Raw genomic sequence first — 27,500 nt, 5'->3', positions numbered from 1 at the left:
AGTCGGTGCCTTGATTATATTATTATTATTATTATTATTATTATTATTATTATTATTATTATTATTATTAAATTTCTCTCTCTCCCTCTTATCTATAATATATTATTATTATTATTATTATCATCATCATCTTATTATTATTATTATTATTATTATTTCTTCTCTCTCCCTCTTATCTATATTATGATAATTATCATCATCATCATATTATTATTATTACTATCATCAGCATCGTAATATTATTATTATCACCATCATCATTATATTATTATCCTTATTATTATTATTTATTAACTTTTCTCTCTCCCTCTTATCTATAATATATTATTATTATTATTATTATTATTATTATTATTATTATTATTACTACTACTACTACTACTATCATCAGCATCGTAATATTATTATTATCATCATCACCATATTATTATTATTATTATTATTATTATTATTATTATTATTAATTATTTTTTCTCCCCCTTTCATCTATTATTATTATTATTATTATTATTATTATTATTATTATTATTATTAAATTTCTCTCTCTCCCTCTTATCTATAATATATTATTATTATTATAATTATCATCATCATCTTATTATTATTATTATTATTTCTTCTCTCTCCCTCTTATCTATATTATTATAATTATCATCATCATCTTATTATTATTATTACTATCATCAGCATCGTAATATTATTATTATCACCATCATCATTATATTATTATCATTATTATTATTATTTATTAACTTTTCTCTCTCCCTCTTATCTATATTATTATTATTATTATTATTATTATTATTATTATTATTATTATTATTATTATTATTATTATTATTACTATCATCAGCATCGTAATATTATTATTATTATCATCATCATTATATTATTATCATTATTATTATTAGTTAATTTTTCTCTCTCTTATCTATAATATATTATTATTATAATTATCATCATCTTATTATTATTTTATTATTATTACTATCATCAGCATCGTAATATTATTATTATTATCATCATCATTATATTATAATCATTATCATTATTATTTGTTAATTTTTCTCCCTCTTATCTATAATATATTATTATTATTATTATTATTATTATTATTATTATTATTATTATTATTTATTTTTTCTCCCCCTTTTATCTATTATTATTATTATTATTATTATTATTATTATTATTATTATTATTATTATTTATTTTTTCTCCCCCTTTTATCTATTATTATTATTATTATTATTATTATTATCATTTTTATTATTATTATTATTATTATTATTATTATTATTATTATTATTATTACCAGGGTGGAAGGCGCACGGGGAGACCTTCGTGGCGCACGCCGACCCCGACGAGTTCGCCATCTTGGTCACGGAGAAGAACAGCACTCACGGGCTGAGCACCAGCGCCAAGCTTTATGGTGCGTCTTAATCCCCGCAGCGTGAAATCGAGCTCACGTGCGAGAGATTCTGTGCAAATGCGAGCGTGAAATGTAGCTGGATGGTGGGAGATTCCGTGCAAACGTGAGCGTGAAATGTAGCTGGATGGTGGGAGATTCCGTGCAAACGTGAGCGTGAAATGTAGCTGAATTGTGGGAGATTCCGTGCAAACGTGAGCGTGAAATGTAGCTGGATGGTGGGAGATTCCGTGGAAATGTGAGCGTGAATTGTGGGAGATTCGTGCAAATGCCTGCAAGCTCCCTGCAGCGTGAAATCTAGCTCAAGTGTGGGAGAGTCCGTGCAAATACGTGCAAGCTCCCCGCAGCGTGAAATCTAGCTCAAGTGTGGGAGAAGTCCGTGTAGATACGTGCAAGCTCCCCGCAGCGTGAAACCTAGCTGAATTGTGGGAGAGTCCGTGTAACTACGTGCAAATCTTGCAAGGATTCGAACCCGTGTCTCCCCTTGCAGGACGGACCCCGGCCCTGAGGGAGGACCTGGTGGAGGACTTCCGGAGGCGGGCCCTCGCACTGGGGATCCCAGAGGAGGCCATCTTTGTCCTGAGCAACCAAGGTGAGTTGCGGGGAGAGGAGGCGGCGGGTTCGAATTTCACGGATTTGCACACTTCTGACACCGGTGTTGCACATTCACACGTTTTGACACCCATGTTGCACATTCCCACACTTTTGACACCAATGTTGCACATTCACACATTTTGACACCAATGTTCACACATGTCTGACACCAATGTTGCACATTCGCACGTTTCTGACACCAGTGTTGCGCATTCCCACGTTTTGGACAGTGTTGCACACTTCTGACACCGATGTCACACACTTCTGACACCGATGTTGCACACTTCTGACACCCATGCTACACACTTTGCTGAGCACTTCTGACATGTTGCAAACATTGCACAAGTTGCACATGTTGCACACGTTGCAGGTTCAAATTCCTGCCTACATCTGACACCAATGTTGCGCACTTCTGACACCCATGTTGCACACTTTGCTGGCCATGTCTGACACTGATGTTGCGCACTTCTGACACCGATGTTGCACTTCTGACACAATGTTGCACAATTATGTTGTGCGCTTCTGACACCAATGTTGCGCACTTTTGACACCCATGTTGCACACTTTGCTGAGCACTTCTCACACCGATGTCGCACACTTCTGACATCCATGTTACACACTTTGCTGAGCACTTCTGACACCCATGTTGCACACTTCTGACACCCATGTTGCACACTTTGCTGAGCACTTCTGACACTGATGTTGCACACTTCTGACACCCATGTTACACTGCTGAGTACTTCTGACACTGATGTTGCACACTTCTGACACCCATGTTACACTGCTGAGCACTTCTGACACCGATGTCGCACACTTCTGACACCCATGTTACACATTTTGCTGAGCACTTCTGACACCGATGTCGCACACTTCTGACACAATGTTGCACACTTATGTTGTGCGCTTCTGACACCAATGTTGCGCACTTTGCTGAGCACGTCTGACACCGATGTCGCACACTTATGTTGTGCGCTTCTGACACCAATGTTGCACACTTCTGACACCCATGTTGCACACTTCTGACACCGATGTTACACACTTTGCTGAGCACTTCTGACACCGATGTCGCACACTTTGCTGAGCACTTCTCACACCAGTGTTGCACCTCTGAACACGGGTTCAAACCCCTTCTCTCTTCCCACAGGGGAGTGCGTCCCGCCCAAGGCCGAAGATGCGCCCCAGGTAAGTGACCCCCAAGGGCACCCCCGTTGCACCCTGGGGTGCCATGGTGACCCCTTCCTCACTACTGCACCCCCAAATACTAAAATACTAATACTAATACTAATAATAATAATAATGTTACACGTTCCCCCGTTTCCGACACCCATGTTGCACCTTCGCACGTTTCGCACACCGACCTCGCGCCACGTTTCCCAGGAGAGGGTGCGCCGGACCCCCTTGTTTGAGGAGGAAGGCTCGGCCGACGGATTCGCACCCGCGTTCCCGGACGTCAAGGAAGGTGGGTTTGGCACGCTACTTTTCTCACGAGGCGGGGAGTTCCCCAGATTTCGCACGCTAGCTCGTCAGATTTCGCACGCTCCTGGCTCAGGTTTCGCATGCTCCTTCGCCAGGTTTCGCACGCTACTTCTCACGAGGCGGGGAGTCCCCCGGATTTCTCACGCTAGCTAGTCAGATTTCGCACGCTCCTTGCTCAGATTTCGCACGCTACTTCTCACGAGGCGGGGAGTTCCTCAGATTTTGCACGCTCCTTAGTCAGATTTCGCACGCTCCTTGCTCAGATTTCGCACACTCCTTGCTCAGATTTCGCACGCTCCTTTGTCAGATTTCGCACGCTCCTTCGTCAGATTTCGCACGCTCCTTCTCACGAGGCGGGGAGTTCCCCGGATTTCGCACGCTACCTCGTCAGATTTCGCAAGCTCCTTCGTCAGATTTCGCACGCTCCTTCGTCAGATTTCGCACGCTCCTTCGTCAGATTTCGCACGCTACTTCTCACGAGGCGGGGAGTTCCTCAGATTTTGCACGCTCCTTTGTCAGATTTCGCACGCTCCTTGCTCAGATTTCGCACACTCCTTGCTCAGATTTTGCACGCTCCTTTGTCAGATTTCGCACGCTCCTTCGTCAGATCTCGCACGCTACTTCTCACGAGGCAGGGAGTTCCCCGGATTTCTCATGCTACTTAGTCAGATTTCGCACGCTCCTTCATCAGATTTCGCACGCTCCTTACTCAGATTTTGCACGCTCCTTTGTCAGATTTCGCACGCTACCTAGTCAGATTTCGCACGCTACTTCTCACGAGGCGGGGAGTTCCCCGGATTTCTCACGCTACCTAGTCAGATTTTGCACGCTCCTTGCTCAGATTTTGCACGCTCCTTCATCAGATTTCGCACGCTACTTCTCACGAGGCGGGGAGTCCCCCAGATTTCTCACGCTAGCTCGTCAGATTTCGCACGCTCCTTGCTCAGATTTCGCACGCTACTTTTCTCACGAGGCGGGGAGTTCCCCAGATTTCGCACGCTACCTAGTCAGATTTCGCACGCTCTTTCGTCAGATTTTGCACACTCCTTCTCACGAGGCAGGGAGTTCCCCAGATTTCGCACGCTAGCTAGTCAGATTTCGCACGCTACTTCTCATGAGGCAGGAAGTTCCCCAGATTCCACCTGCTACCTCTCTGGGAATCTCTCCCCAACTTCCTCTTCCTCTGGCTCCTACTTCCTCTCTCCCCCCCCCGAGCCTCTCTAGGAACCTCTCTTCCCCAGCGCTTTCTGATTGGTTCCTCCGGCCAGGGGTGGGGGGGCACTTCCTCTTCCTCCAGCTCCCACTTCCTCGCGTAGCCTCTCTAGGAATGTCTCCCCAACTTCCTCTTCCTCCGGCTCCCACTTCCTCTGTAGCCTCTCTAGGAACGTCTCCCAAACTTCCTCTTCCTCCGGCTCTCATTTCCTCCCAGAGCCTCTCTAGGAACGTCTCCCGAACTTCCTCTTCCTCCGGCTCTCATTTCCTCCCAGAGCCTCTCTAGGAACCTCTCCCCAGCTTCCTCTTCCTCCAGAGCCTCTCTATGAATGTCTCCTCAACTTCCTCTTCCTCCAGAGCCTCTCTAGGAATGTATCCCCAACTTTCTCTTCCTCCGGCTCCCACTTCCTCTGTAGCCTCTCTAGGAACGTCTCCCTAACTTCCTCTGATTCCGCCTCCCACTTCCTCTTCCTCCAGCTCCCACTTACCCTTCCTCTCGTAGCCTCTCTAGGAACGTCTCCCCAACTTCCTCTGCTCCCACTTCCTCTCTAGGAATGTCTCCCAAACTTCCTCTTCCTCCGGCTCTCATTTCCTCCCAGAGCCTCTCTAGGAACCTCTCCCCAGCTTCCTCTTCCTCCAGAGCCTCTCTAGGAACGTCTCCCTTCCTCTCATTCCACCTCCCACTTCCTCTTCCTCTTCCTCCAGCTCCCACTTCCTCTCTAGCAACCTCTCCCCAACTTCCTCTTCTTCCGGCTCCCACTTCCTCTGTAGCCTCTCTAGGAACGTCTCCCTAACTTCCTCTTTTTCCGCCTCCCACTTCCTCTTCCTCCGGCTCCCACTTCCTCTCTAGGAATGTCTCCCCCACTTCCTCCGGCTCTCATTTCCTCCCAGAGCCTCTCTAGGAACTTCTCCCCAGCTTCCTCTTCCTCCAGAGCCTCTCTAGGAACATCTCCCTAACTTCCTCTTATTCCGCCTCCCACTTCCTCTTCCTCCAGCTCCCACTTCCTCTTCCTCCAGAGCCTCTCTAGGAATGTCTCCCCAACTTCCTCCGGCTCCCACTTCCTCCCAGAGCTTCTCTAGGAACCTCTCCCCAGCTTCCTCTTCCTCCAGAGCCTCTCTAGGAACGTCTCTCTAACTTCCTCTTCTTCCCCCTCCCACAGCCTCTTCCTCCAGCTCCCACTTCCTCTTCCTCCCAGAGCCTCTCTAGGAACGTCTCCCCAACTTCCTCTTCCTCCAGCTCCCGCTTCCTTTCTAGGAATGTCTCCCCAACTTCCTCCGCCTCTCATTTCCTCCCAGAGCCTCTCTAGGAACCTCTCCCCAGCTTCCTCTTCCTCCAGAGCCTCTCTAGGAATGTCTCCCTAACTTCCTCTTCTTCTGCCTCCCACTTCCTCTTCCTCCAGCTCCCACTTCCTCTTCCTCCAGAGCCTCTCTAGGAACCTCTCCCCAGCTTCCTCTTCCTCCAGAGCCTCTAGGAACGTCTCCCTAGCTTCCTCTTATGCCGCCTCCCACTTCCTCTTCCTCCAGCTCCCACTTCCTCTTCCTCCAGAGCCTCTCTAGGAATGTCTCCCCAACTTCCTCTTCCTCCGGCTCCCACTTCCTCTGTATGCTCTCTAGGAACGTCTCCCTAACTTCCTCTTCTTCCGCCTCCCACTTCCTCTTCCTCCAGCTACAACTTCCTCTTCCTCCAGAGCCTCTCTAGGAATGTCTCCCCCACTTCCTCCGGCTCTCATTTCCTCCCAGAGCCTCTCTAGGAACCTCTCCCCGGCTTCCTCTTCCTCCAGAGCCTCTCTAGGAACCTCTCCCTTCCTCTTATTCCCCCTCCCACTTCCGCTTCCTCCAGCTCCCACTTCCTCTTCCTCCCACTCCCTTAGATTTCGCACGCTACCTTTCATGTTGCAGGGAGTTCCTCAGACTCTTCCTGCTCCTTTTCACCATACAGGAAGTTCCCCAGATTTCCCACGCTAATCCCGACTTCCACTTCCTCTTCCTCTTCCTCTCCAGCCGACTGCCAGCTGCCCCGGGACGCCGGCCCCTGCCTGGGCGCCGAGTTGCGCTACTTCTACAACGCCAGCGCCCGCTCCTGCCAGAGCTTCCTGTACGGCGGTTGCCTGGGCAACGCCAACCGCTTCCTGTCTGAACGGGCCTGTCTGCAGACGTGCCGGACCGAAGGTGAGGCGCTCTAGGAACCTCTCCCCAACTTCCTCTTCCTCTGGCTCCCACTTCCTCTCCCCCCCCGTATCCTCTATAGGAACCTCTCCTCTTCCCCAGCAGTTTCTGATTGGATCCTCTGGCCAGTGGCGGGGACCCACTTCCTCTTCCTCTCACTTCCTCTTGCTCCAGCTCCCACTTCCTCTTCCTCCGGCTCCCACTTCCTCTTCCTGTGGAACCTCTCTGGGAACATCTGTCAAACTTCCTCCCCCCCGAGCCTCTCTAGGAACCTCCCCCAACTTCCTCTTCCTCTGGCGCCCACTTCCTCTTCCTCCAGACCCTCTCTAGGAACATCTCCCCAACTTCCTCTTCCTCCAGCTCCCACTTCCTCCTGAGCCTCTCTAGGAACGTTTCCTCTTCCTCCGGCTCCCACTTCCTCTCCCCCCCATATCCTCTCTAGGAACGTTTCCCCCACTTCCTCCTGAGCCTCTCTAGCAACCTCTCCCCGACTTCCTCTTCCTCTCTAGGAACGACCCCAACTTCCTCTTCCTCCAGCTTCCTCTTCCTCTGGCGCCCACTTCCTCTTCCTCCAGACCCTCTCTAGGAACATCTCCCCAACTTCCTCTTCCTCCAGCTCCCACTTCCTCCTGAGCCTCTCTAGGAACATTTCCTCTTCCTCTTCCTCCGGCTCCCACTTCCTCTTCCTGTGGAGCCTCTCTAGCAACCTCTCCCCAACTTCCTCTTCCTCTGCCTCCCACTTCCTCTCTAGCAACCTCTCCCCGACTTCCTCTTCCTCTCTGGGAACGACTCCCCAAGTTCCCCTTCCTCCGGCTCCCACTTCCTCTTTCGCAACCTCTCCCCAACTTCCTCTTCCCCTGTGGCTTTTCTAGGAACCTCTCCCCAACTTCCTCCCCAACTTCCTCTTCTCCCGGCTCCCACTTCCTCTCTTGCAACCTCTCCCCAACTTCCTCTCCCTCTCTAGGCACGACTCCCCAACTTCCCCTTCCTCTGGCTCCCACTTCCTCTTGAGCCTCTCTAGGACCGCCTCCCCACTCTCCTCTCCTCTCCCCCCAGCCGCCTGCCGCCTGCCAATCAACCCCGGCCCGCCCTGTCCGTCCAACATCCTCTTCCTCCGGCTCCCACTTCCTTCCTCTCGTTCCCACTTCCTGTGCTTCCTAGCAACCTCTCCACAACTTCCTCTCCCTCTCTAGGAAGGACTCCCCAACTTCCCCTTCCTCCGGCTCCCACTTCCTCTTGAGCCTCTCTAGGACCGCCTCCCAGCTCTCCTCTCCTCTCCCCCTGCCGCCTGCCCATCACCCCCGGCCCGCCCTGTCCGTCAAAATTCCTCTTCCTCCGGCTCCCACTTCCTCTTCCTCCGGCTCCCACTTCAGCCGGCTACCACTTCCTCTTCCTCCTGCTCCCACTTCCTCTTCTTCCGGCTCCCACTTCCTCTCCCCAAGTTCCTCTTCCTCTCTAGGAAGGACTCCCCACGTTCCACTTCCTCCAGCTCCCACTAACTCCCCCCCCACAGCCCTGGAGCTTCCTGTCCGTCCAAATTCCTCTTCCTCTTCCTCCGGCTCCCACTTCCTCTCCCCAACTTCCTCTCTAGGAAGGACTCCCCACGTTCCACTTCCTCCAGCTCCCACTTCCTCTCCCCCCCCCAGCCCTGGAGCTTCTTGTCCGTCCAAATTCCTCTTCCTCCGGCTCCCACTTCCTCTTCCTCCGGCTCCCACTTCCTCTCCCCAACTTCCTCTTCCTCTCTAGGAAGGACTCCCCACGTTCCACTTCCTCCAGCTCCCACTTCCTCTCCCCCCCCCACAGCCCCGGAGCTTCCTGTCCGTCCAAATTCCTCTTCCTCCGGCTCCCACTTCCTCTTCCTCCGGCCCCCACTTCCTGTGGAGCCTCTCTAGGACCGCCTCCCACCTCTCCTCTCCTCTCCCCCCAGCCGCCTGCCAATCACCCCCGGCCCGCCCTGTCCGTCAAAATTCCTCTTCCTCCGGCTCCCACTTCCTCTTCCTCCGGCCCCCACTTCCTGTCGAGCCTCTCTAGGAATGTCGATGGAAACTCTCCTCTCCCCCCAGCCGCCTGCCGCCTGCCAATCAACCCCGGCCCGCCCTGTCCGTCCAAATTCCTCTTCCTCCGGCTCCCACTTCCTCTTCCTCCAGCCCCCACTTCCTGTGGAGCCTCTCTAGCAACCTCTCTCCTCTCCTCTCCCCCCAGCTGCCTGCCGCCTGCCAATCACCCCCGGAGCTTCCTGTCCATCCAAATTCCTCTTCCTCCGGCTCCCACTTCCTCTAGCCCCCACTTCCTGTGGAGCCTCTCTAGGACCGCCTCCCCGCTCTCCTCTCCTCTCCACCCAGCCGCCTGCCGCCTGCCAATCACCCCCGGAGCTTCCTGTCCGTCCAAATTCCTCTTCCTCCGGCTCCCACTTCCTCTACCTCTGGCTCCCACTTCCTCTTCCTCCTGCCCCCACTTCCTCTTCCTCCGGCTCCTACTTCCTCTTCCTCCGGCTCCCACTTCTTCTCCCCAACTTCCTCTCTAGGAAGGACTCCCCACGTTCCTCTTCCTCCGGCTCCCACTTCCTCTTCCTCCGGCCCCCACTTCCTGTCGAGCCTCTCTAGGAATGTCGATGGAAACTCTCCTCTCCCCCCAGCCGCCTGCCGCCTGCCAATCAACCCCGGCCTGCCCTGTCCGTCCAAATTCCTCTTCCTCCGGCTCCCACTTCCTCTTCCTCCTGCTCTCACTTCCTCACCAACTTCCTCTCTTGGAAGGACTCCCCACGTTCCCCTTCCTCCGGCTCCCACTTCCTTCCTCTTGTTCCCACTTCCTGTGGCTCCCACTTCCTCTCCCCAACTTCCTCTTCTTCCGGCTCCCACTTCCTCTCTAGGAACCTCTCCCCAACTTCCTCTTCCTCTCTAGGCACGACTCCCCAACTTCCCCTTCCTCTCGTTCCCACTTCCTCTCTAGCAACCTCTCCCCAAGTTCCCCTTCCTCCGGCTCCCACTTCCTCTCCCCCCCCCCACGGCCTCTCTAGGACCGCCTCCCACCTCTCCTCTCCTCTCCCCCCAGCCGCCTGCCGCCTGCCAATCACCCCCGTCCGTCCAAATTCCTCTTCCTCCAGCCCCCACTTCCTGTGGAGCCTCTCTAGGACCGCCTCCCACCTCTCCTCTCCTCTCCCCCCAGCCGCCTGCCAATCACCCCCGTCCGTCCAAATTCCTCTTCCTCCAGCCCCCACTTCCTGTGGAGCCTCTCTAGGACCGCCTCCCACCTCTCCTCTCCTCTCCCCCCAGCCGCCTGCCGCCTGCCAATCACCCCCGGCCCGCCCTGTCCGTCAAAATACTGGGCCTTTGACGCCTCGCGCGGCGCCTGCGTCACCTTCCGGGGCTGCGGGGCCAACGCCAACAAGTTCTACCTGGAGAAGGAGTGCAAGGAGTACTGCGGGGTCCTGGCCGAAGGTGGGATTAGTGATCATTATTAACGATTATTAATGATTAATTATTATTATTATTATTATTCTTTGTTCTATTATTATTATTGATAAGAATAATGATATTGGGTGGGGAAAAGGAGAAGGGAGTGCAAGGAGTACTGCGGGGTCCTGGCCGAAGGTGGGATTAGTGATCATTATTAACGATTATTAATGATTAATTATTATTATTATTATTATTATTCTTTGTTCTATTATTATTATTGATAAGAATAATAATATTGGGTGGGGAAAAGGAGAAGGGAGTGCAAGGAGTACTGCGGGGTCCTGGCCGAAGGTGGGATTAGTGATCATTATTAACGATTATTAATGATTTATTATTATTATTATTATTATTATTATTATTATTATTATTATTATTATTCTTTGTTCTATTATTATTATTAATAATAATAATAATATTGGGTGGGGAAAAGGAGAAGGGAGTGCAAGGAGTACTGCGGGGTCCTGGCCGAAGGTGGGATTAGTGATCATTATTAATGATTATTAATGATTAATTATTAATTATTAATAATTATTATTATTCTTTATTCTATTATTATTATTAATAATATTGGGTGGGGGAAAGGAGGAGTGCAAGGAGTACTGCGGGGTCCTGGCCGAAGGTGCCGTTAATGATCATTAACTATTATTAATTATTAATTATTATTAATTATTAGTATTCTGTATTCTATTATTATTATTATTATTATTATTATTATTATTATTATTATTATTATTATTAATATTGGGTGGGGGAAAGGAGGAGTGCAAGGAGTACTGCGGGGTCCTGGCCGAAGGTACGCTTCATTATTATTATTAACGATTATTAATTACTATTAATGATTAGTATTCTGTATTCTATTATTATTATTATTATTATTATTATTATTATTAATATTGGGTGGGGGAAAGGAGGAGTGCAAGGAGTACTGCGGGGTCCTGGCCGAAGGTACGCTTCATTATTATTATTAACGATTATTAATTATTATTAGTATTCTGTATTCTATTATTATTATTATTATTATTATTATTATTAATAATATTGGGTGGGGGAAAGGAGGAGTGCAAGGAGTACTGTGGGGTCCTGGCCGAAGGTACGCTTCATTATTATTATTAACGATTATTAATTGTTGTTATTATTAATTATTATTATTATTCTTTATTCTATTAATAATAATAATAATAATAATAATAATAATAATGGGTGGGGGAAAGGAGAAGGGAGTGCAAGGAGTACTAAGGGGTCCTGCCCGAAGGTACGAATCATTATCATTAACTGTTACTATTATTTATTTATTATTAATCATTATTATTCTTTATTCTATTAATAATAATAATAATAATAATAATAATAATAATAATAATAATAATAATAATATTGGGTGGGGGAAAGGTTCTAGTCCTTCTGGAGGACCCCCAAAGGTGGGATTAATTATTAATTTTATTATTATTAATTTTATTTTTATTATTAATTTATTATTATTAATTTATTATTATTAATTTATTATTATTATTATTATTATTATTATTATTATTATTATTATTATTATTATTATTATTATTATTAATTTATTATTATTATTATTATTATTATTATTAATTTCATCTGCGTCAAAAACAACACTGCTACCTGCTTGAATCTATACTACTATATTATATTATTATTATATTATTATTATAATATTATTATTATATTATTATTATTATCATTATTATTACTATTATCATAATATTTAGACTGCATCAAGAACAACACGGCTGCCTACTTGAATCTATCAGAACTACTACTACTCATAATAATATTCATATTAATAATAATAATAATAATAATGGTAATGATAATATGATATAATATAATAATTATATTATCATTACCATTATTATTATTATTATTATTATTATTATTATTATTACTATTACTATTATTATATTTAGACTGCGTCAAGAACAACACGGCTGCCTACTTGAATCTATAAGAACTACTACTACTCATAATAATATTCATATTATTATTATTAATAATAATAATAATGGTAATTACCATTATTATTATTATTATTATTATTATTATTATTATTATTATTACTATTACTATTATTATATTTAGACTGCGTCAAGAACAACACGGCTGCCTACTTGAATCTATAAGAACTACTACTCTTAATATGAATATTATTACCAATATTAATATTAATAACCCTAACCCTAACATTAGCATTATTTATTATTATTATTAGCATTATTTTAATATTATTATTATTAATATTAATATTCCCATTATTAATCAAGATCTCCAAGCAATAATCTCTCCCCTCTCCTCTTTAGGCGACGACGATTTCCTGCGTCTGACGGCGCCCTGAAGACGACTTGCCGATCAACGGGGATCAATCAATCAATAATCAATCAATGTGGCGTTTTTGCCCCGAAGTTTGCGGCAAAATCAATAAAATGAAATCGTATTCGATCAATAAAGAAATGCGGCGTTTTTGCCCCAGGTTTGTGACTCGTTAATAAAATAATAATAATAATAGTCGATCAATAAATAATATCCGATCAATAAGTAATATCTGATCGATAAACGATATCCGATCAATAAATAAGATCCGATCAATAAATCCATGCGGCGTTTTTGCCCTGAGGTTTGCGGCAATAATAAAATAAAATAATAAAATAAAATAAAATAAAATTCTAATAAGAGCCTATGAATCTGATTAATAGCCAATTAATCCTGATAATTAGGAGCCTATGGATCCTACTAATAGGATAGCAGTAATAGCCAATTAATAATTCCAATACGAATCCTATTAATGAATGAATCCTATTAATAGGAGCCTATGGATAGGATTATTAGCCAATTAATCCTTCTAAGAATGAGCCTATGAATCTTATTATTAGCCAATTAATAATTCTAATAATAATAATAATAATAATAATAATAATAATAATAGCCTACGAAGCCTACTAATAGGAGCCTATGAATCTTATTATTAGCCAATTAATAATTCTAATAATAATAATAATAATAATGAGCCTAGGAAGCCTACTAATAGGAGCCTATGAATCCTATTATTAGCCAATTAATAATTCTAATAATTCTAATAATAATAATGCTAATAGCCTACGAAGCCTACTAATAGGAGCCTATGAATCTTATTAGCCAATTAATAATTCTAATAATTCTAATAGTAGCCTACGAAGCCTACTAATAGGAGCCTATGAATATTAGCCAATTAATAATTCTAATAATAATAATAGCCTACGAAGCCTACTAATAGGAGCCTATGAATCTTATTATTAGCCAATTAATAATTCTAATAATAATTCTAATAATAATAATAAGCCTAGGAAGCCTACTAATAGGAGCCTATGAATCTTATTATTAGCCAATTAATAATTCTAATAATAATTCTAATAATAATAATAATAAGCCTAGGAAGCCTACTAATAGGAGCCTATGAATCTTATTATTAGCCAATTGATAATTCTAATAATTCTAATAATTCTAATAATTCTAATAATAATAATAGTAGCCTACGAAGCCTACTAATAGGAGCCTATGAATCTTATTATTAGCCAATTAATAATTCTAATAATTCTAATAATTCTAATGATTCTAATAATAATAATAATAATAATAATAATAATAATAATAATAAGCCTACGAAACCTACTAATAGGAGCCTATGTATCTGATTAATAGCCAATTAATCCTGCTAAATAGGAGCCAACGGATCATTCATTAGGGATCTTTTAACGATCTAAACGGATCGTTCCAATTCTTCCCAAAGGGGGGAGGTGTCTCCTCCTCCTCCAATCTCCGCCAGGCAGAACTCGAACCCGGAACCCGGCCGGCCAATCGGGCGTCTGGAATCGCTGCCACCCCCCCTTATCAAAAAGTGGACCATTCCAGGATGATTGACAGCCGTCCATCCCAACCCCCCCCCCCCAGAAAAAAACACACGACGCAAAATCTCTATTAAAATAACTATATTTCGTATTTTCCAAGGGGGGGGGAAAACGGGACGTTCCACTCAGTAGAAAACGGGGGGGGGGATTGAAACGGGACGTTCCACTCTGTAGAAAAAGGGGGGTGGATTTGTTGGGGGGGGTTGAGTATTTTTTTTTGGGGGGGTCTCCCTGTCTGAGGGAGACGAGCAGCAATTAAATGGACAGTAATTAGCAGTAATTATATAAAAACACACACACAACCCCCCCCCCGTTTGAAGATGGTATTTTCTACCCATATATTTCCCCCCCGTTTCCAGATATTAAATGGTATTTTCCAAATATTCCCCCCCCCGTTTCTAGACATGAAATGGTATTTTCCATACACCCCCAATAGACATGAAATGGTATTTTCCCAAAAAAACCAATTATTTCTCCCCTGTTTCTAGATATTAAATGGTATTTTCCAATAAAAAAGGCAAATATTTTCCCCCTTTTCTAGACATTAAATGGTAGTTTCCAAAAAATATATTTCCCCCCTTTTTTAAATGGTATTTTCCAAGTATTTCCCCCCATTTTTAGACATTAAATGGTATTTTCCAAATATTTCCCCCCTTTTTAGACATTCAATGGTATTTCCCCCAAAAAACAATTAATTCTCCCCTGTTTCAAGATATTAAATGGTATTTTCCAATAAAAAATGCAAATATTTCCCCCCTTTTCTTGACATTAAATGGTAGTTTCCAAAAAATATATATTTCCCCCCATTTTTAGACATTAAATGGTATTTTCCAATTATTTCCCCCCATTTTTAGACATTAAATGGTACTTTCCACACACCCCCAATAGACATGAAATGGTATTTCCCCCAAAAAAACAATTATTTCTCCCCTCTTTCTAGATATTAAATGGTATTTTCCCATACAAAATGCAAATATTTCCCCCCTTTTTTAGACAGTAAATGGTATTTTCCAAATATCTCCCCCCTTTTTCTAGACATTAAATGGTATTTTCTACCAATATTTCCCCCCCGTTTCCAGACATGAAATGGTATTTTCCACACACACCCCCAATAGACATGAATTGGTATTTTCCACACACCCCCAATAGACATGAAATGGTATTTTCCCAAAAAAACAATTAATTCTCCCCCATTTTTAGACATGAAATGGTATTTTCCAAATATTTCCCCCCGTTTCCAGACATGAAATGGTATTTTCCAAATATTTCCCCCCGTTTCCAGACATGAAATGGTATTTTCTACCCATATTTTTCCCCCGTTTCTAGATATTAAATGGTATTTTCCACACACCCCCAATAGACATGAAATGGTATTTTCCCCCCAAAAAACACAATTATTTCTAGATATTAAATGGTATTTTCCAATGAAAAATGCAAATATTTTCCCCTTTTTCTAGATATTAAATGGTATTTTCCAATGAAAAATGCAAATATTTTCCCCTTTTTCTAGATATTAAATGGTATTTTCCAATGAAAAATGCAAATATTTCTCCCCTCTTTCTAGATATTAAATGGTATTTTCCAATACAAAATGCAAATATTTCCCCCCTTTTTCTAGACATTAAATGGTATTTTCCAATGAAAAATGCAAATATTTCCCCCCTTTTTCTAGACATTAAATGGTATTTTCCAATGAAAAATGCAAATATTTCCCCCCTTTTTCTAGACATTAAATGGTATTTTCCAATACAAAATGCAAATATTTCCCCCCTTTTTCTAGACATTAAATGGTATTTTCCAATAAAAAAATGCAAAATTTCCCCCCCTTTTTCTAGACATTAAATGGTATTTTCCAATGAAAAATGCAAATATTTTCCCCTTTTTCTAGACATTAAATGGTATTTTCCAATACAAAATGCAAAATTTCCCCCCTTTTTCTAGACATTAAATGGTATTTTCCAATACAAAATGCAAATATTTCCCCCCTTTTTCTAGACATTAAATAGTATTTTCCAATGAAAAATGCAAATATTTTCCCCTTTTTCTAGACATTCAATGGTATTTTCCAATGAAAAATGCAAATATTTTTCCCCTTTTTCTAGACATTAAATGGTATTTTCCAAATATTTCCCCCCTTTTTCTAGACATTCAATGGTATTTTCCAATGAAAAATGCAAATATTTCCCCCCTTTTTCTAGACATTCAATGGTATTTTCCAATGAAAAATGCAAATATTTCCCCCCCTTTTTCCAGACATTCAATGGTATTTTCCAAATATTTTCTCCCCTATTTCTAGACATTCAATGGTATTTTCCAGAATTGGGGTGGCAAATGTCAGAATTTGGTGGCTAATGTCAGAATTTGGGTGGCAAATGTCAGAAATTGGGGGGCAAAAGAGAGGGAAATGTCAGAATTGGGGTGGCAAATGTCAGAATTGGGGTGGGAAATGTCAGAATTTGGATGGCAAAGGTCAGAATTTGGGTGGCAAATGTCAGAATTTGGGGAGCAAAATGGGGTGAAATCTCAGAATTTGGGGGGCAAATGTCAGAATTTGGGGTCAAATGTCAGAATTTGGGTGGAAAATGTCAGAATTGGGGCGGGAAATCTCAGAATTTGGGGGGGGAATGTCAGAATTGGGGTGGCAAATGTCAGAATTGGGGTGGAAAATGTCAGAATTGGGGTGGGAAATCTCAGAATTGGGGTGGGAAATGTCAGAATCGGGGTGGCAAATGTCAGGATTTGGGGGGCTAATGTCAGAATTTGGGTGGCAAATGTCAGAATTTCCCCCCTTTTTCTAGACATTAAATGGTATTTTCCAAATATATCCCCCCCTTTTCTAGACATTAAATGGTATTTTCCAGAATTTGGGTGGCAAATGTCAGAATTTGGGTGGGAAATGTCAGAATTTGGGGGGCAAAACGGGGAAATGTCAGAATTTGGGGGCAAATCTCAGAATTTGGGGCAAATGTCAGAATTTGGGTGGGAAATGTCAGAATTTGGGGGCAAATGTGAGAATTTGGGGGGCAAATGTCAGAATTTGGGGGGCAAAACGGGGAAATCTCAGAATTTGGGTGGGAAATGTCAGAATTTGGGGAGCAAAAGGGGGGAAATCTCAGAATTTGGGTGGCAAATGTCAGAATTTGGGGGCAAATTGGGGGGCAAAATTGACGGGGCAAAACAGGGGGAAATCTCAGAATTTGGGGAGCAAAAGGGAGGCAAATATTAGAATTTGGGGGGCAAAATGGGGTGAAATCTCAGAATTTGGGGGGCAAAATGGGGTGAAATCTCAGAATTTGGGGAGCAAAAGGGGGGAAATCTCAGAATTTGGGTGGCAAATGTCAGAATTTGGGGGCAAATTGGGGGGCAAAATTGACGGGGCAAAACAGGGGGAAATCTCAGAATTTGGGGAGCAAAAGGGAGGCAAATATTAGAATTTGGGGGGCAAAATGGGGTGAAATCTCAGAATTTGGGGGGCAAAATGGGGTGAAATCTCAGAATTTGGGGGGCAAAATGGGGTGAAATCTCAGAATTTGGGGGCAAATGTCAGAATTTGGGGGGCAAAACGGGGAAATCTCAGAATCTGGGGAGCAAAAGGGAGGCAAATCTTAGAATTTGGGGGGCAAAATGGGGTGAAATCTCAGAATTTGGGTGGCAAATGTCAGAATTTGGGGGCAAAACGGGGAAATCTCAGAATTTGGGGGACAAAACGGGGGGAAATCTCAGAATTTGGGTGGCAAATGTCAGAATTTGCTGGGAAATCTCAGAATTTGGGGGGCAAAACGGGGGAACATCTCCGAATCTGGCTGGCAAATGTCAGAATTTGCTGGGAAATCTCAGAATCTGGGCTGTTTTGGGGGGTCAATGCCCCCCAACAGAGGCAACACTGCGCAGCAAGAGAGGTAGATGGCGAGAGTAGGTGGCGGCGGGTTCAAGGCCTGCGCATAAGTCCTCGGTCCTGGGTTCGAGTCGTGCGCTTCCAACCGGCGCATGAAGTCCTTGGCAGCGGTGGGTTCGAGTCACGGGTTCGAGTCGTGCGCTTCCAACATGCGCATGAAGTCCTATGCAGTAGTGGGTTCGAGTCACAGGCTTCCGATGGGCGCATGGAGTCCTGGCCATGGGTTCGAGTCGTGTGCTCCCAAAAGGCGCATGGAGTCCTGGCCATGGGTTCGAGTTGTGCGCTCCCAAAAGGCGCATGGAGTCCTGGCCATGGGTTCGAGTCATGCGCTCCCAAAAGGCGCATGGAGTCCTGGCCATGGGTTCAAGTCATGCGCTCCCAAAAGGCGCATGGAGTCCTGGCCATGGGTTCGAGTTGTGTGCTTCTAAGGGGCGCATGGAGTCCTGGCCATGGGTTCGAGTTGTGCGCTCCCAAAAGGCGCATGGAGTCCTGGCCATGGGTTCGAGTTGTGCGCTCCCAAAAGGCGCATGGGTGGGTTCAAGTCATGCGCTTCCAACAGGCCCATGGTCATGGGTTCGAGTCCTCAGCGGCCATCCAGTCTAACCCGCTTCCCCATGGCGGCGGGTGGCGGGTTCGAGTCATGCGCTTCCAAGGGGCGCATGAAGTCCTGGGTTCAAGCCGCGCACTTCCAAGGGGCGGATACGTCCTCGGCTGTGGGTTGAAGTCGTGCGCTTCCAACGGGCGCATAATTCCTCGGTTGTGGGTTCGACTCATGCGCTCCCCACAGGCCTATTAAATCCTCAGTTGTGGGTTCGAGTCATGCGCTTCCAAGGGGCGCATGAAGTCCTGGTCATGGGTTCAAGCTGTGCTGGGTGATGGGCGCTACTGCTGGGTGACGGGTTCGAGCGATGCGCTTCCCACAGGCGCATAAGTCCTTGGTGGCCGTGGGTGGTGGGTTCGAGTCACAGGCGCATGAAGTCCACGGCGGCGGCGGGTTCGAGTCAGGCGCTTCCAACAGGCACATGAAGTCCTGGCCATGGGTTCAAGTCATGCGCTTCCAACAGGCGCATGAAATCCCAGGTTGGGGGTTCAAGTCATGCGCTCCCAACCGCCCAATAACGTCCTGCAGTGGCGGGTCGTGGGTTCGAGTGATGCGCTTCCAAGGGGTGCATTAAGTCCTGGCCATGGGTTCAAGCTGCGCATTCCCAACAGGCCCATAAGTCCTCGGTTGTGGGTTCAAGTCATGCGCTTCCAATTGGCGCATCAAGTCCTGGCCATGGGTTCAAGTTGCACATACCCAACAGGCCCATAAGTCCTCGGTTGCGGGTTCGAGTTGCGCCCTTCTGATGGAGGCATTAAGTCCCTGGCAGTACTGAACATGGGTTCAAATAACAGGTGCATAAGTCCTTGGTTGTGGGTTCGAATGGTGCGCTCCCATTCAATCCCGGTCCTGGGTTCGAGTCATGCGCTTCCAAGTGGCCCATTCAGTCCTGGACATGGGTTCAAGTAACGGGCGCATAAGTCCTCAGTTGCGGGTTCGACTCATGCGCCCCCCACAGGCCTCTTAAATCCTCAGTTGCGGGTTCAAGCCATGCGCTTCCTGGTCCTGGGTGCAGGTTGCGCACATAAAGTCGGTGGTGGGTTCGAATCATGCCCTTCGGAGGATCCTGGTCATGGGTTCGACTCATGCGCTCCCAACAGACCCATCAAGTCCTGGCTCTGGGTTCAAGTTGCACATGCCCAACAGCCACATGAAATCCTCGGTTGCGGGTTCAAGTTGCGCACTCCCAACAGCCCCATGAAATCCCCGGTCGTGGGTTCGAGTCATGCGCTTCCAACAGGCACATGATGCGCCCTCAACAGGCCCTCAGCAGTGGGCCCCCCAAAAAACAGTTCTGGGTTCGAGTCATGCGCTTGAAACAGGCGCATAAGTCCAGGCTGTGCACAAAAGTCCTCGGTTGTGGGTTCAAGTTGCGCTCTCCCAGCAGCCCCATTGAATCCCAGTTGTGGGTTCGACTCATGCGCTCCCAACCCGCCCGTCAAGTCCTGGCCATGGGTTCAAGTCGCGCATTCCCAACAGGCCCACAAGTCCATGGTTGTGGGTTCAAGTCGCACATTCCCAATCCCCGGTCGTGGGTTCGAGTCATGCGCTTCCAACAGGCACATAAGTCCCATAAGTCGTGGGTTGTGGGTTCAAGTGATGCGCTTCCAATGCATTAAGTAGTGGGTTGTGGGTTCAAATTGCGCACTCCCAACAGCCCCCTGAAATCCCCGGTCGTGGGTTCGAGTCATGCGCTTCCAACAGGCACATAAGTCCCATAAGTCGTGGGTTGTGGGTTCAGGTTATGCGCTTCCAATGCATTAAGTAGTGGGTTGTGGGTTCGAGTTATGCGCTTCCAATGCATTAAGTAGTGGGTTGTGGGTTCGAGTTATGCGCTTCCAATGCATTAAGTAGTGGGTTGTGGGTTCAAGTTATGCGCTTCCAATGCACTAAGTAGTGGGTTGTGGGTTCAAGTTATGCGCTTCCAATGCGTTAGGTCCTTGGCCATGGGTTCAACTTGCGCACTCCCAACAGCCCCATGAAATCCCAGTTGTGGGTTCAAGTCAGGCGCTTCCAACAGGCGCATGAAGTCGGTGGTGGGTTCAAGTCATGCGCTTCCAACAGGCACATCAAGTCGGTGGTGGGTTCAAATCCTGCGCTCCCAGCATTCCCATTAAATCCCCGGTTGCGGGTTCGAATCATGCGCTCCCAACAGACCCATGAAGCCCTGGCCATGGGTTCAAAGTGCGCACTCCCAACAGCCACATGAAATCCTCCGTCGCGGGTTCAAGTCATGCGCTCCCCACAAAGTCCTGGCCGTGGGTTCGAATCACACCCTTCCCACAGGCACATAAGTCCTCACTGGTAGTGGGTTCAAGTCATGCGCTTCCAACGCATTAAGTCCTTGGCCATGGGTTCAAATTGCGCCTATGAAACCCCAGTTGTGGGTTCAAGTCATGCGCTTCCAATGCATTAAGTCCTGGGCCACGGGTTCAAATTGCGCCCATGAAACCCCAGTTGTGGGTTCAAGTTGTGCGCTCCCAACATGCCCTGGCCATGGCTTCGAGACATGCGCTTCCAAGCGGCGCATAAGTCCTCGGCTGTGGGTTCAAATCGCACCCTTCTAAGGGGCGCATGAAGTCCTTGGCCATGGGTTCAGCTTGCGCACTCCCAACAAGTTGTGCGCTCCCAACATGCCCCTTAAGTCCTGGCCACGGGTTCGAGTCACGCACTTCCAAGTGGCGCATAAGTCCTGGGTTGCGGGTTCAAATCGCACCCTTCTAATGGGCGCATGAAGTCCTTGCACGCTCCCATCAAGTCCCAGTGGCGGGTTCAAACCGCAGATTCCCAACAACCCCGTGAAATCCCAAGCCATGCGCTTCCAAGCGGCGCACAAGTCCTCGGTTGCGGGTTCAAGTCATGCGCTCCCAACCGCCCAATAACGTCCACTGCGGTGGCGGGTTGTGGGTTCGAGTGATGCGCTTCCAAGTGGCCCATGAAGTCCTGGACATGGGTTCAAGTCACAGGCGCATAAGTCCTCAGTTGTGGGTTCGACATGGGTTCAAGTCACAGGCGCATAAGTCCTCAGTTGTGGGTTCAACTCATGCGCTCCCCACAGGCCTCCGTTGTGGGTTCAAGCCATGCGCTTCCAAGGAGCACGTGAAGTCCCGGGTGCAAGTTGCGCACCTAAAGTCGGTGGTGGGTCATGCGCTCCCAACGTGCGCGTCCGATCCTCGCACGGCGCCGGGTTCAAGTCCCGCCCCCTCCTCCCGCCCCGCCCCCCCGGGCCTTGGCCACCAGGTAGAGCACTATATCCTGGTGCCCCGAAAAGGCCGCCATGTGCAATGCGCTCCAGCCGTCCCTGTTAGCCAATCGCACGTCGGCTCCAAAGCGCACCAGTAGTTTCACGAGTTCCAGGTTCCCGTCGCTCACCGATTGGTGCAAAGCGGTTTGGCCCTCGGGCCCGAAGGCGTTCACGTTGAATTCGCACGAGTTCATGGTGCGCAGCAGGGCGTGGACGGCGGCCGTGTTCCCCGTGCGCACGGCGTCCCGGAAGAGGCGCTCGCCGGGCGCGGGGGGCGGGGACAAGGGGGGCGGGGGGGAGGGGAGCTCGGCTTGGTTCATGGTGCGAGGGGCGCGGGTGCGAGGGTTCGGGTGCGAGGATTTGGAGAATTCTGGCTTCTGGGTGCGAGGATTCGGAGTTTGGTGCGCCGGGTGCGAGGATTCGGAGTTGAGTGCGCCGGGTGCGAGGATTTGAAAGATTCTGGGTTCTGGGTTCGAGGATTGGTGCGCCAGAGGATTCTGGGTTCTGGGTTCGAGGAGTCAAAGGATTCTGGGTGCGAGGGTTTGGAGAATTCTGGGTTCTGGCTCTGGGTTCGAGGATTAGTGCGCCGGGTGCGAGGATTCGAAGGATTCTGGGTTCTGGGATTCGAAGGATTCTGGGTTCTGGGTGCGAGGATTCGAAGGGTTCGGGGTTCTGGGTTCAAGGATTCGGAGTTGAGTGCGCCGGGTGCGAGGATTTGAAAGATTCTGGGTTCTGGGTTCGAGGATTTGGAGGATTCTGGGTTCTGGGTGCGAGGATTCGAAGGGTTCGGGGTTCGAGGATTCGGAGTTGAGTGCGCCGGGTGCGAGGATTAGTGCGCCGGGTGCGAGGATTCGAAGGGTTCTGGGTTCTGGGTTCGAGGATTCGGAGTGGAGTGCGCCGGGTGCGAGGATTCGAAGGATTCTGGGTTTGGGTTCGAGGATTAGTGCGCCGGGTGCGAGGATTTGAAGGATTCTGGGTTCTGGGTTCGAGGATTCGGAGTTGAGTGCGCCGGGTGCGAGGATTCGAAGGATTCTGGGTTTGGGTTCGAGGATTAGTGCGCCGGGTGCGAGGATTTGAAGGATTCTGGGTTCTGGGTTCGAGGATTAGTGCGCCGGGTGCGAGGATTTGAAGGATTCTGGGTTCTGGGTGCGAGGATTCGGAGTTGAGTGCGCCGGGTGCGAGGATTTGAAGGATTCTGGGTGCGAGGATTAGTGCCCCGGGTGCGAGGATTCGAAGCCTTCTGGGTTCTGGCGCCGGGTTCAAGGATTTGGAGAATTCTGGGTTCTGGCTCTGGGTGTGAGGATTAGTGCGCCGGGTGTGAGGATTTGAAGGGTTCGGGGTTCTGGGTGCGAGGATTCGGAGTTGAGTGCGCCGGGTGCGAGGATTAGTGCGCCGGGTGCGAGGAGTCGGAGGGTTCGGGGTTCTGGGTGCGAGGATTTGGAGAATTCGGGGTTCTGGGTTCGAGGATTTGGAGTTGAGTGCGCCGGGTGCGAGGATTCGAAGGCTTCTGGGTTCTGGCCCTGGGTTCGAGGATTTGGAGTTTAGTGCGCCGGATGCAAGGATTCGAAGGATTCTGGGTTCTGGGTTCGAGGATTAGTGCGCTGGGTGCGAGGATTTGGAGAATTCTGGGTTCTGGCTCTGGGTTCGAGGATTAGTGCGCCGGGTGCGAGGATTCGAAGCCTTCTGGGTTCTGGCTCTGGGTTCAAGGACTTGGAGAATTCTGGGTTCTGGGTTCGAGGATTCGGAGTTTAGTGCGCTGGGTGCGAGGATTCGAAGCCTTTGGGGTTCTGGCTCTGGGTTCGAGGATTTGGAGATTTCTCGGTTCAGGGTTCGAGGATTTGGAGATTTCTGGGTTCTGGGTTCGAGGATTTGGTGAATTCTGGGTTCTGGCGCCGGGTTCAAGGATTCAGAGTTTAGTGCGCCGGGTGCGAGGATTCAAAGGATTCTGGGTTCTGGGTTCGAGGATTAGTGCGCCAGGGGATTCTGGGTTCTGGGTTCGAGGATTCAAAGGATTCTGGGTTCAAGGATTTGGAGAATTCCAGGTTCTGGCGCCGGGTTCGAGGATTAGTGCGCCGGGTTCAAGGATTTGGAGAATTCTGGGTTCTGGCGCCGGGTTCGAGGGTTCGGAGTTTGGTGCGAGGATTCGAAGGGTTCTGGGTGCGAGGATTTGGAGAAATCTGGATTCTGGCTCTGGGTTCAAGGATTAGTGCGCCGGGTGCGAGGATTTGGAGGATTCTGGGTTCTGTGTTCGAGGATTCGGAGTTTAGTGCGCTGGGTGCGAGGATTCAAAGCCTTCTGGGTTCCGGTTCTGGGTTCGAGGATTTGGGTTCGAGGATTCTGGGTTCGAGGGTTTGAAGGCTTCTGGATTCTGGCTCTGGGTTCGAGGATTCGGAGTTGAGTGCGCCGGGTGCGAGGATTCGAAGGATTCTGGGTGCGAGGATTTGGAGATTTCTGGGTTCTGGGTTCGAGGATTTGGAGAATTCTGGATTCCGGCTCCGGGTTCGAGGATTCGGAGCGTTCCGGGAGCTTAAGGGTTCAGTGGGGTGGGGAGGTTAGGGACCCGCCAGCCAATGGGATAAAGAGGTTAGGGACCCCCCACCCAATGGGGTCAGGAGGTTAGGGACCCCCCAATGGGGTGAGTTGGGGGTTAAAGACCTCCCCCCCGCTAGCCCCGCCTGGTTAAGGACCCTGCTATGGGGAGTTAAGGACCTCCCAATGGGCTAAGTTGGGGGTTAAAGACCCCAGCTGGTTAAGGTTAAGGACCCCACCCAATGGGATCAGGAGGTTAGGGACCCCCCAATGGGGTGAGTTGGGGGTTAAAGACCTCCCCCCCAGTAGCCCCGCCCGGTTAAGGACCCTTCGGGTTCGGGGCTTTGCGGGAGGGAAAGGGTTAAGGACCTCACCAATGGGGGAGTTTGGGGTTAAAGACCCCGCCGCCACCCGTTAGAGTCCTGTCTTGATCCCGGGTTCAGGGGTTAAAGACCTCCCTGAGTGGGCTAAGAAGGTTCCGGAAGGGAGTATGGGGTTAAAGACCCCCCCCAGGGTTAAGGACCCCTCAATGGGCCCAGGAGGTTAAAGACCCCACCACCCGCTGGTTAAGGTACTAAAAGGGAGTTGAGGGTTCGAGGCGTTCCGAGTTAGGGACCCCCTGCGGCAGGGGGGAGGGGGTTAAAGACCCCCCCAGGCCGAGGTTAGAGCCCCGCCCGGGGGGGTGCTAGCAGGGAGGTTCTGGGTTCGAGGAGGCGGGTTCGAGAGGAGGGGTTAGAGACCTCCCTCAAGGGGTGAAGAAAGTTCCGGAAGGGAGGCGCTCCAAGTTAGGGACCCCCTAGTTAGGGACTGGGGGAAGGAGATTCCGGAAGGGGGTTCGGGGTTAAAGACCTCCCCCCACCTGATTAGGGACCTTCCAAGGGGGAGTTAACCCCCCTCAATCCGTTAAGGACCCCCCACCCAATGGGATAGAGAGGTTGGGGAAGGGAGTTAGAGCCCTGTCTTCGGCCCGGGTTCAGGGGTTAAAGACCTCCCAGAGTGGGTTAAGGACCCTCCCTCAATGGGTTAAGGAGGTTAGGGAAGGGAGTTTCGGGTTACAGACCCCACTAGCAGACACCCAGTTAAGGACCCACCCGGTTAAGGACCCTGCAAGGGGGAGTGAAGGCCGATCTTAGAGCCCCCCCCCCGTGTGTGCTAGAGACCCTCTGGCAGGGGGTGAAAGGGTTAAAGACCTCCCTTGGTGGGTTAAGGAGGTTGGGGAAGGGAGTCAGGGGTTAAAGACCTCACTCCACCCGGTTAAGGACCTTCCAAGGGGGGAGTTAAGGACCCACCCGGTTAAGGACGCCTCAAGGGGGAGTTAGAGCCCCGTGGGGGAGTGCTAGAGACCCTCTGGCAGGGGGGTGGGAGGGAAAGGGTTAAGGAGGAGGGGTTAAAGACCCACCTCAATCTGTTAAGGAGGTTAAGGACCCCCCCCACCCAATGGGATAGAGAGGTTAGGGAAGGGAGTTTGGGGTTAAAGACCCCAGCAGCAGCACCACCTTAACCCGGGGGAGTTAAGGACCCCCCCTCAATGGGTTAAGGAGGTTAGGGAAGGGGGTTGAGGGTTAAAGACCTCCCCCCACCTGGTTAAGGACCCTGCAAGGGGGAGTGAAGGCTGATCTTAGAGCCCCCCGTGTGTGCTAGAGACCCTCTGGCAGGGGGTGGGAGGTCAAGGGTTAAAGACCCCCCTGAGTGGGCTAAGGTGGTTAGGAAAGAGAGTTAAGGACCTTCCAAGGGGGAGTTAAGGACCCCCCCCTCAATGGGTTAAGGAGGTTAGGGAAGGGAGTTTGGGGTTAAAGACCTCCCCCCACCTGGTTAAAGACGGGCCAAGGGGGAGTTAAGGACCCACCCGGTTAAGGACCCTGCAAGGGGGAGTGTGTGCTAGAGACCCTCTGGCAGGGGGTGGGAGGGAAAGGGTTAAAGACCTCCCCCCGCCCGGTTAAAGACCCTCCAAGGGGGGGTTAAGGCTGTGCTTAGAGCCCCATGGGGGGATGGGGTGCTAGCTTTGAGGCAGAGAGGAGGGGGGGTTAGGGAGGGGGGGTTAAAGACCCCTCTCAATGGGTTCAGGGTTCAAGAACTCCGAGTTAAAGACCCCCCAATGGGTTAAAATCGCTCCGAGTTAAAGACCCCACCACAATGGGTTCAGGGTTCAAGACACCCCCCCAGTTAAAGACCCACCCCCAATGGGATCAAGGGAGTCGAGGGTTCAAGACTGGTTAGGGACCCTCCCGGGGGGGGGAGTTAAGGACCCTCTACTTTCCCATCAAGGGAGAGAGTTAAAGACCTGCCTGGGGGGGGGAACCGGGGGATAGAGACCCCCCCTTCCCAGTTTGGACTGGTTTAAAGTGGGGAGAGAAGGGGGTTAGGGACGCCGCTAAGAGACCCCCCTCCCTGGTTCCTAAAAGGGGGGAGAAGGGGGTTAGGGACGCCGCTTAGAGACCCCCCTCCCTGGTTCCTAAAAGGGGGGAGAAGGGGGTTAGGGACGCCTTTTAGAGACCCCCCCTTCCCAGTTTGGACTGGTTTATACTGGGGGGAGACAGAAAGGGGTTAAGGACGCCTTTTAGAAACCCCCCCTTCCCAGTTTGGACTGGTTTAAAGTGGCGAGAGAAGGGGGTTAAGCACGCCGTTTAGAGACCCCCCCTTCCCAGTTTCAAGTGGAAAGAAAGGGGTTAAGGACGCCTCTTAGAGACCCCCCCTTCCCAGTTTGGACTGGTTTAAAGTGGTTTAAAGTGGGGGGGGAGACAGACAGAAAGGGGTTAAGGACGCCTCTTAGAGACCCCCCTTCCCAGTTTGGACTGGTTTATACTGGGGGGGGAGACAGACAGAAAGGGGTTAAGGACGCCTCTTAGAGACCCCCCCTTCCCAGTTTGGACTGGTTTAAAGTGGTTTAAAGTGGGGGGGGAGACAGACAGAAAGGGGTTAAGGACGCCTTTTAGAGACCCCCCTTCCCAGTTTGGACTGGTTTATACTGGGGGGGAGACAGACAGAAAGGGGTTAAGG

At 48.6% G+C, this 27,500-nt stretch overlaps 2 protein-coding genes across 2 annotated transcripts in view; one reads left to right on the top strand and one right to left on the bottom strand.

The window, feature by feature from the left end:
* LOC309524281 (protein AMBP-like) overlaps positions 1-12,782 on the top strand; it is a 15,992-nt gene extending 3,210 nt beyond the window's left edge. The window contains exons 3-9 of the mRNA XM_082208738.1: positions 1,288-1,432; positions 1,920-2,021; positions 3,168-3,205; positions 3,401-3,482; positions 6,713-6,880; positions 10,150-10,314; positions 12,654-12,782. Coding sequence (XP_082064864.1) covers positions 1,288-1,432; positions 1,920-2,021; positions 3,168-3,205; positions 3,401-3,482; positions 6,713-6,880; positions 10,150-10,314; positions 12,654-12,688 — 735 coding nt within the window. The 3' untranslated portion in view covers positions 12,689-12,782. The remainder of the gene's footprint in view (positions 1-1,287; positions 1,433-1,919; positions 2,022-3,167; positions 3,206-3,400; positions 3,483-6,712; positions 6,881-10,149; positions 10,315-12,653) is intronic.
* Positions 12,783-21,919: 9,137 nt separating this feature from the next.
* Positions 21,920-22,315, bottom strand: NRARP (NOTCH regulated ankyrin repeat protein; the record flags this gene model as incomplete). Its single annotated transcript, XM_082208737.1, has 1 exon — positions 21,920-22,315. The coding sequence occupies exon 1, from the start codon at positions 22,292-22,294 to the stop codon at positions 21,920-21,922; it is 375 nt and encodes a 124-aa protein (XP_082064863.1). The 5' UTR covers positions 22,295-22,315.
* Between the last annotated feature and the right edge of the window lie 5,185 nt (positions 22,316-27,500).

The sequence above is a fragment of the Podarcis vaucheri genome, assembly GCF_965113315.1.
Source record: "Podarcis vaucheri genome assembly, chromosome: Z".
NCBI classification, from domain to species: Eukaryota; Metazoa; Chordata; class Lepidosauria; order Squamata; family Lacertidae; genus Podarcis; species Podarcis vaucheri.
The sequence above is the reverse complement of the archived record's forward strand: the minus strand, read 5'-3'. Positions and strand labels throughout refer to the sequence as shown.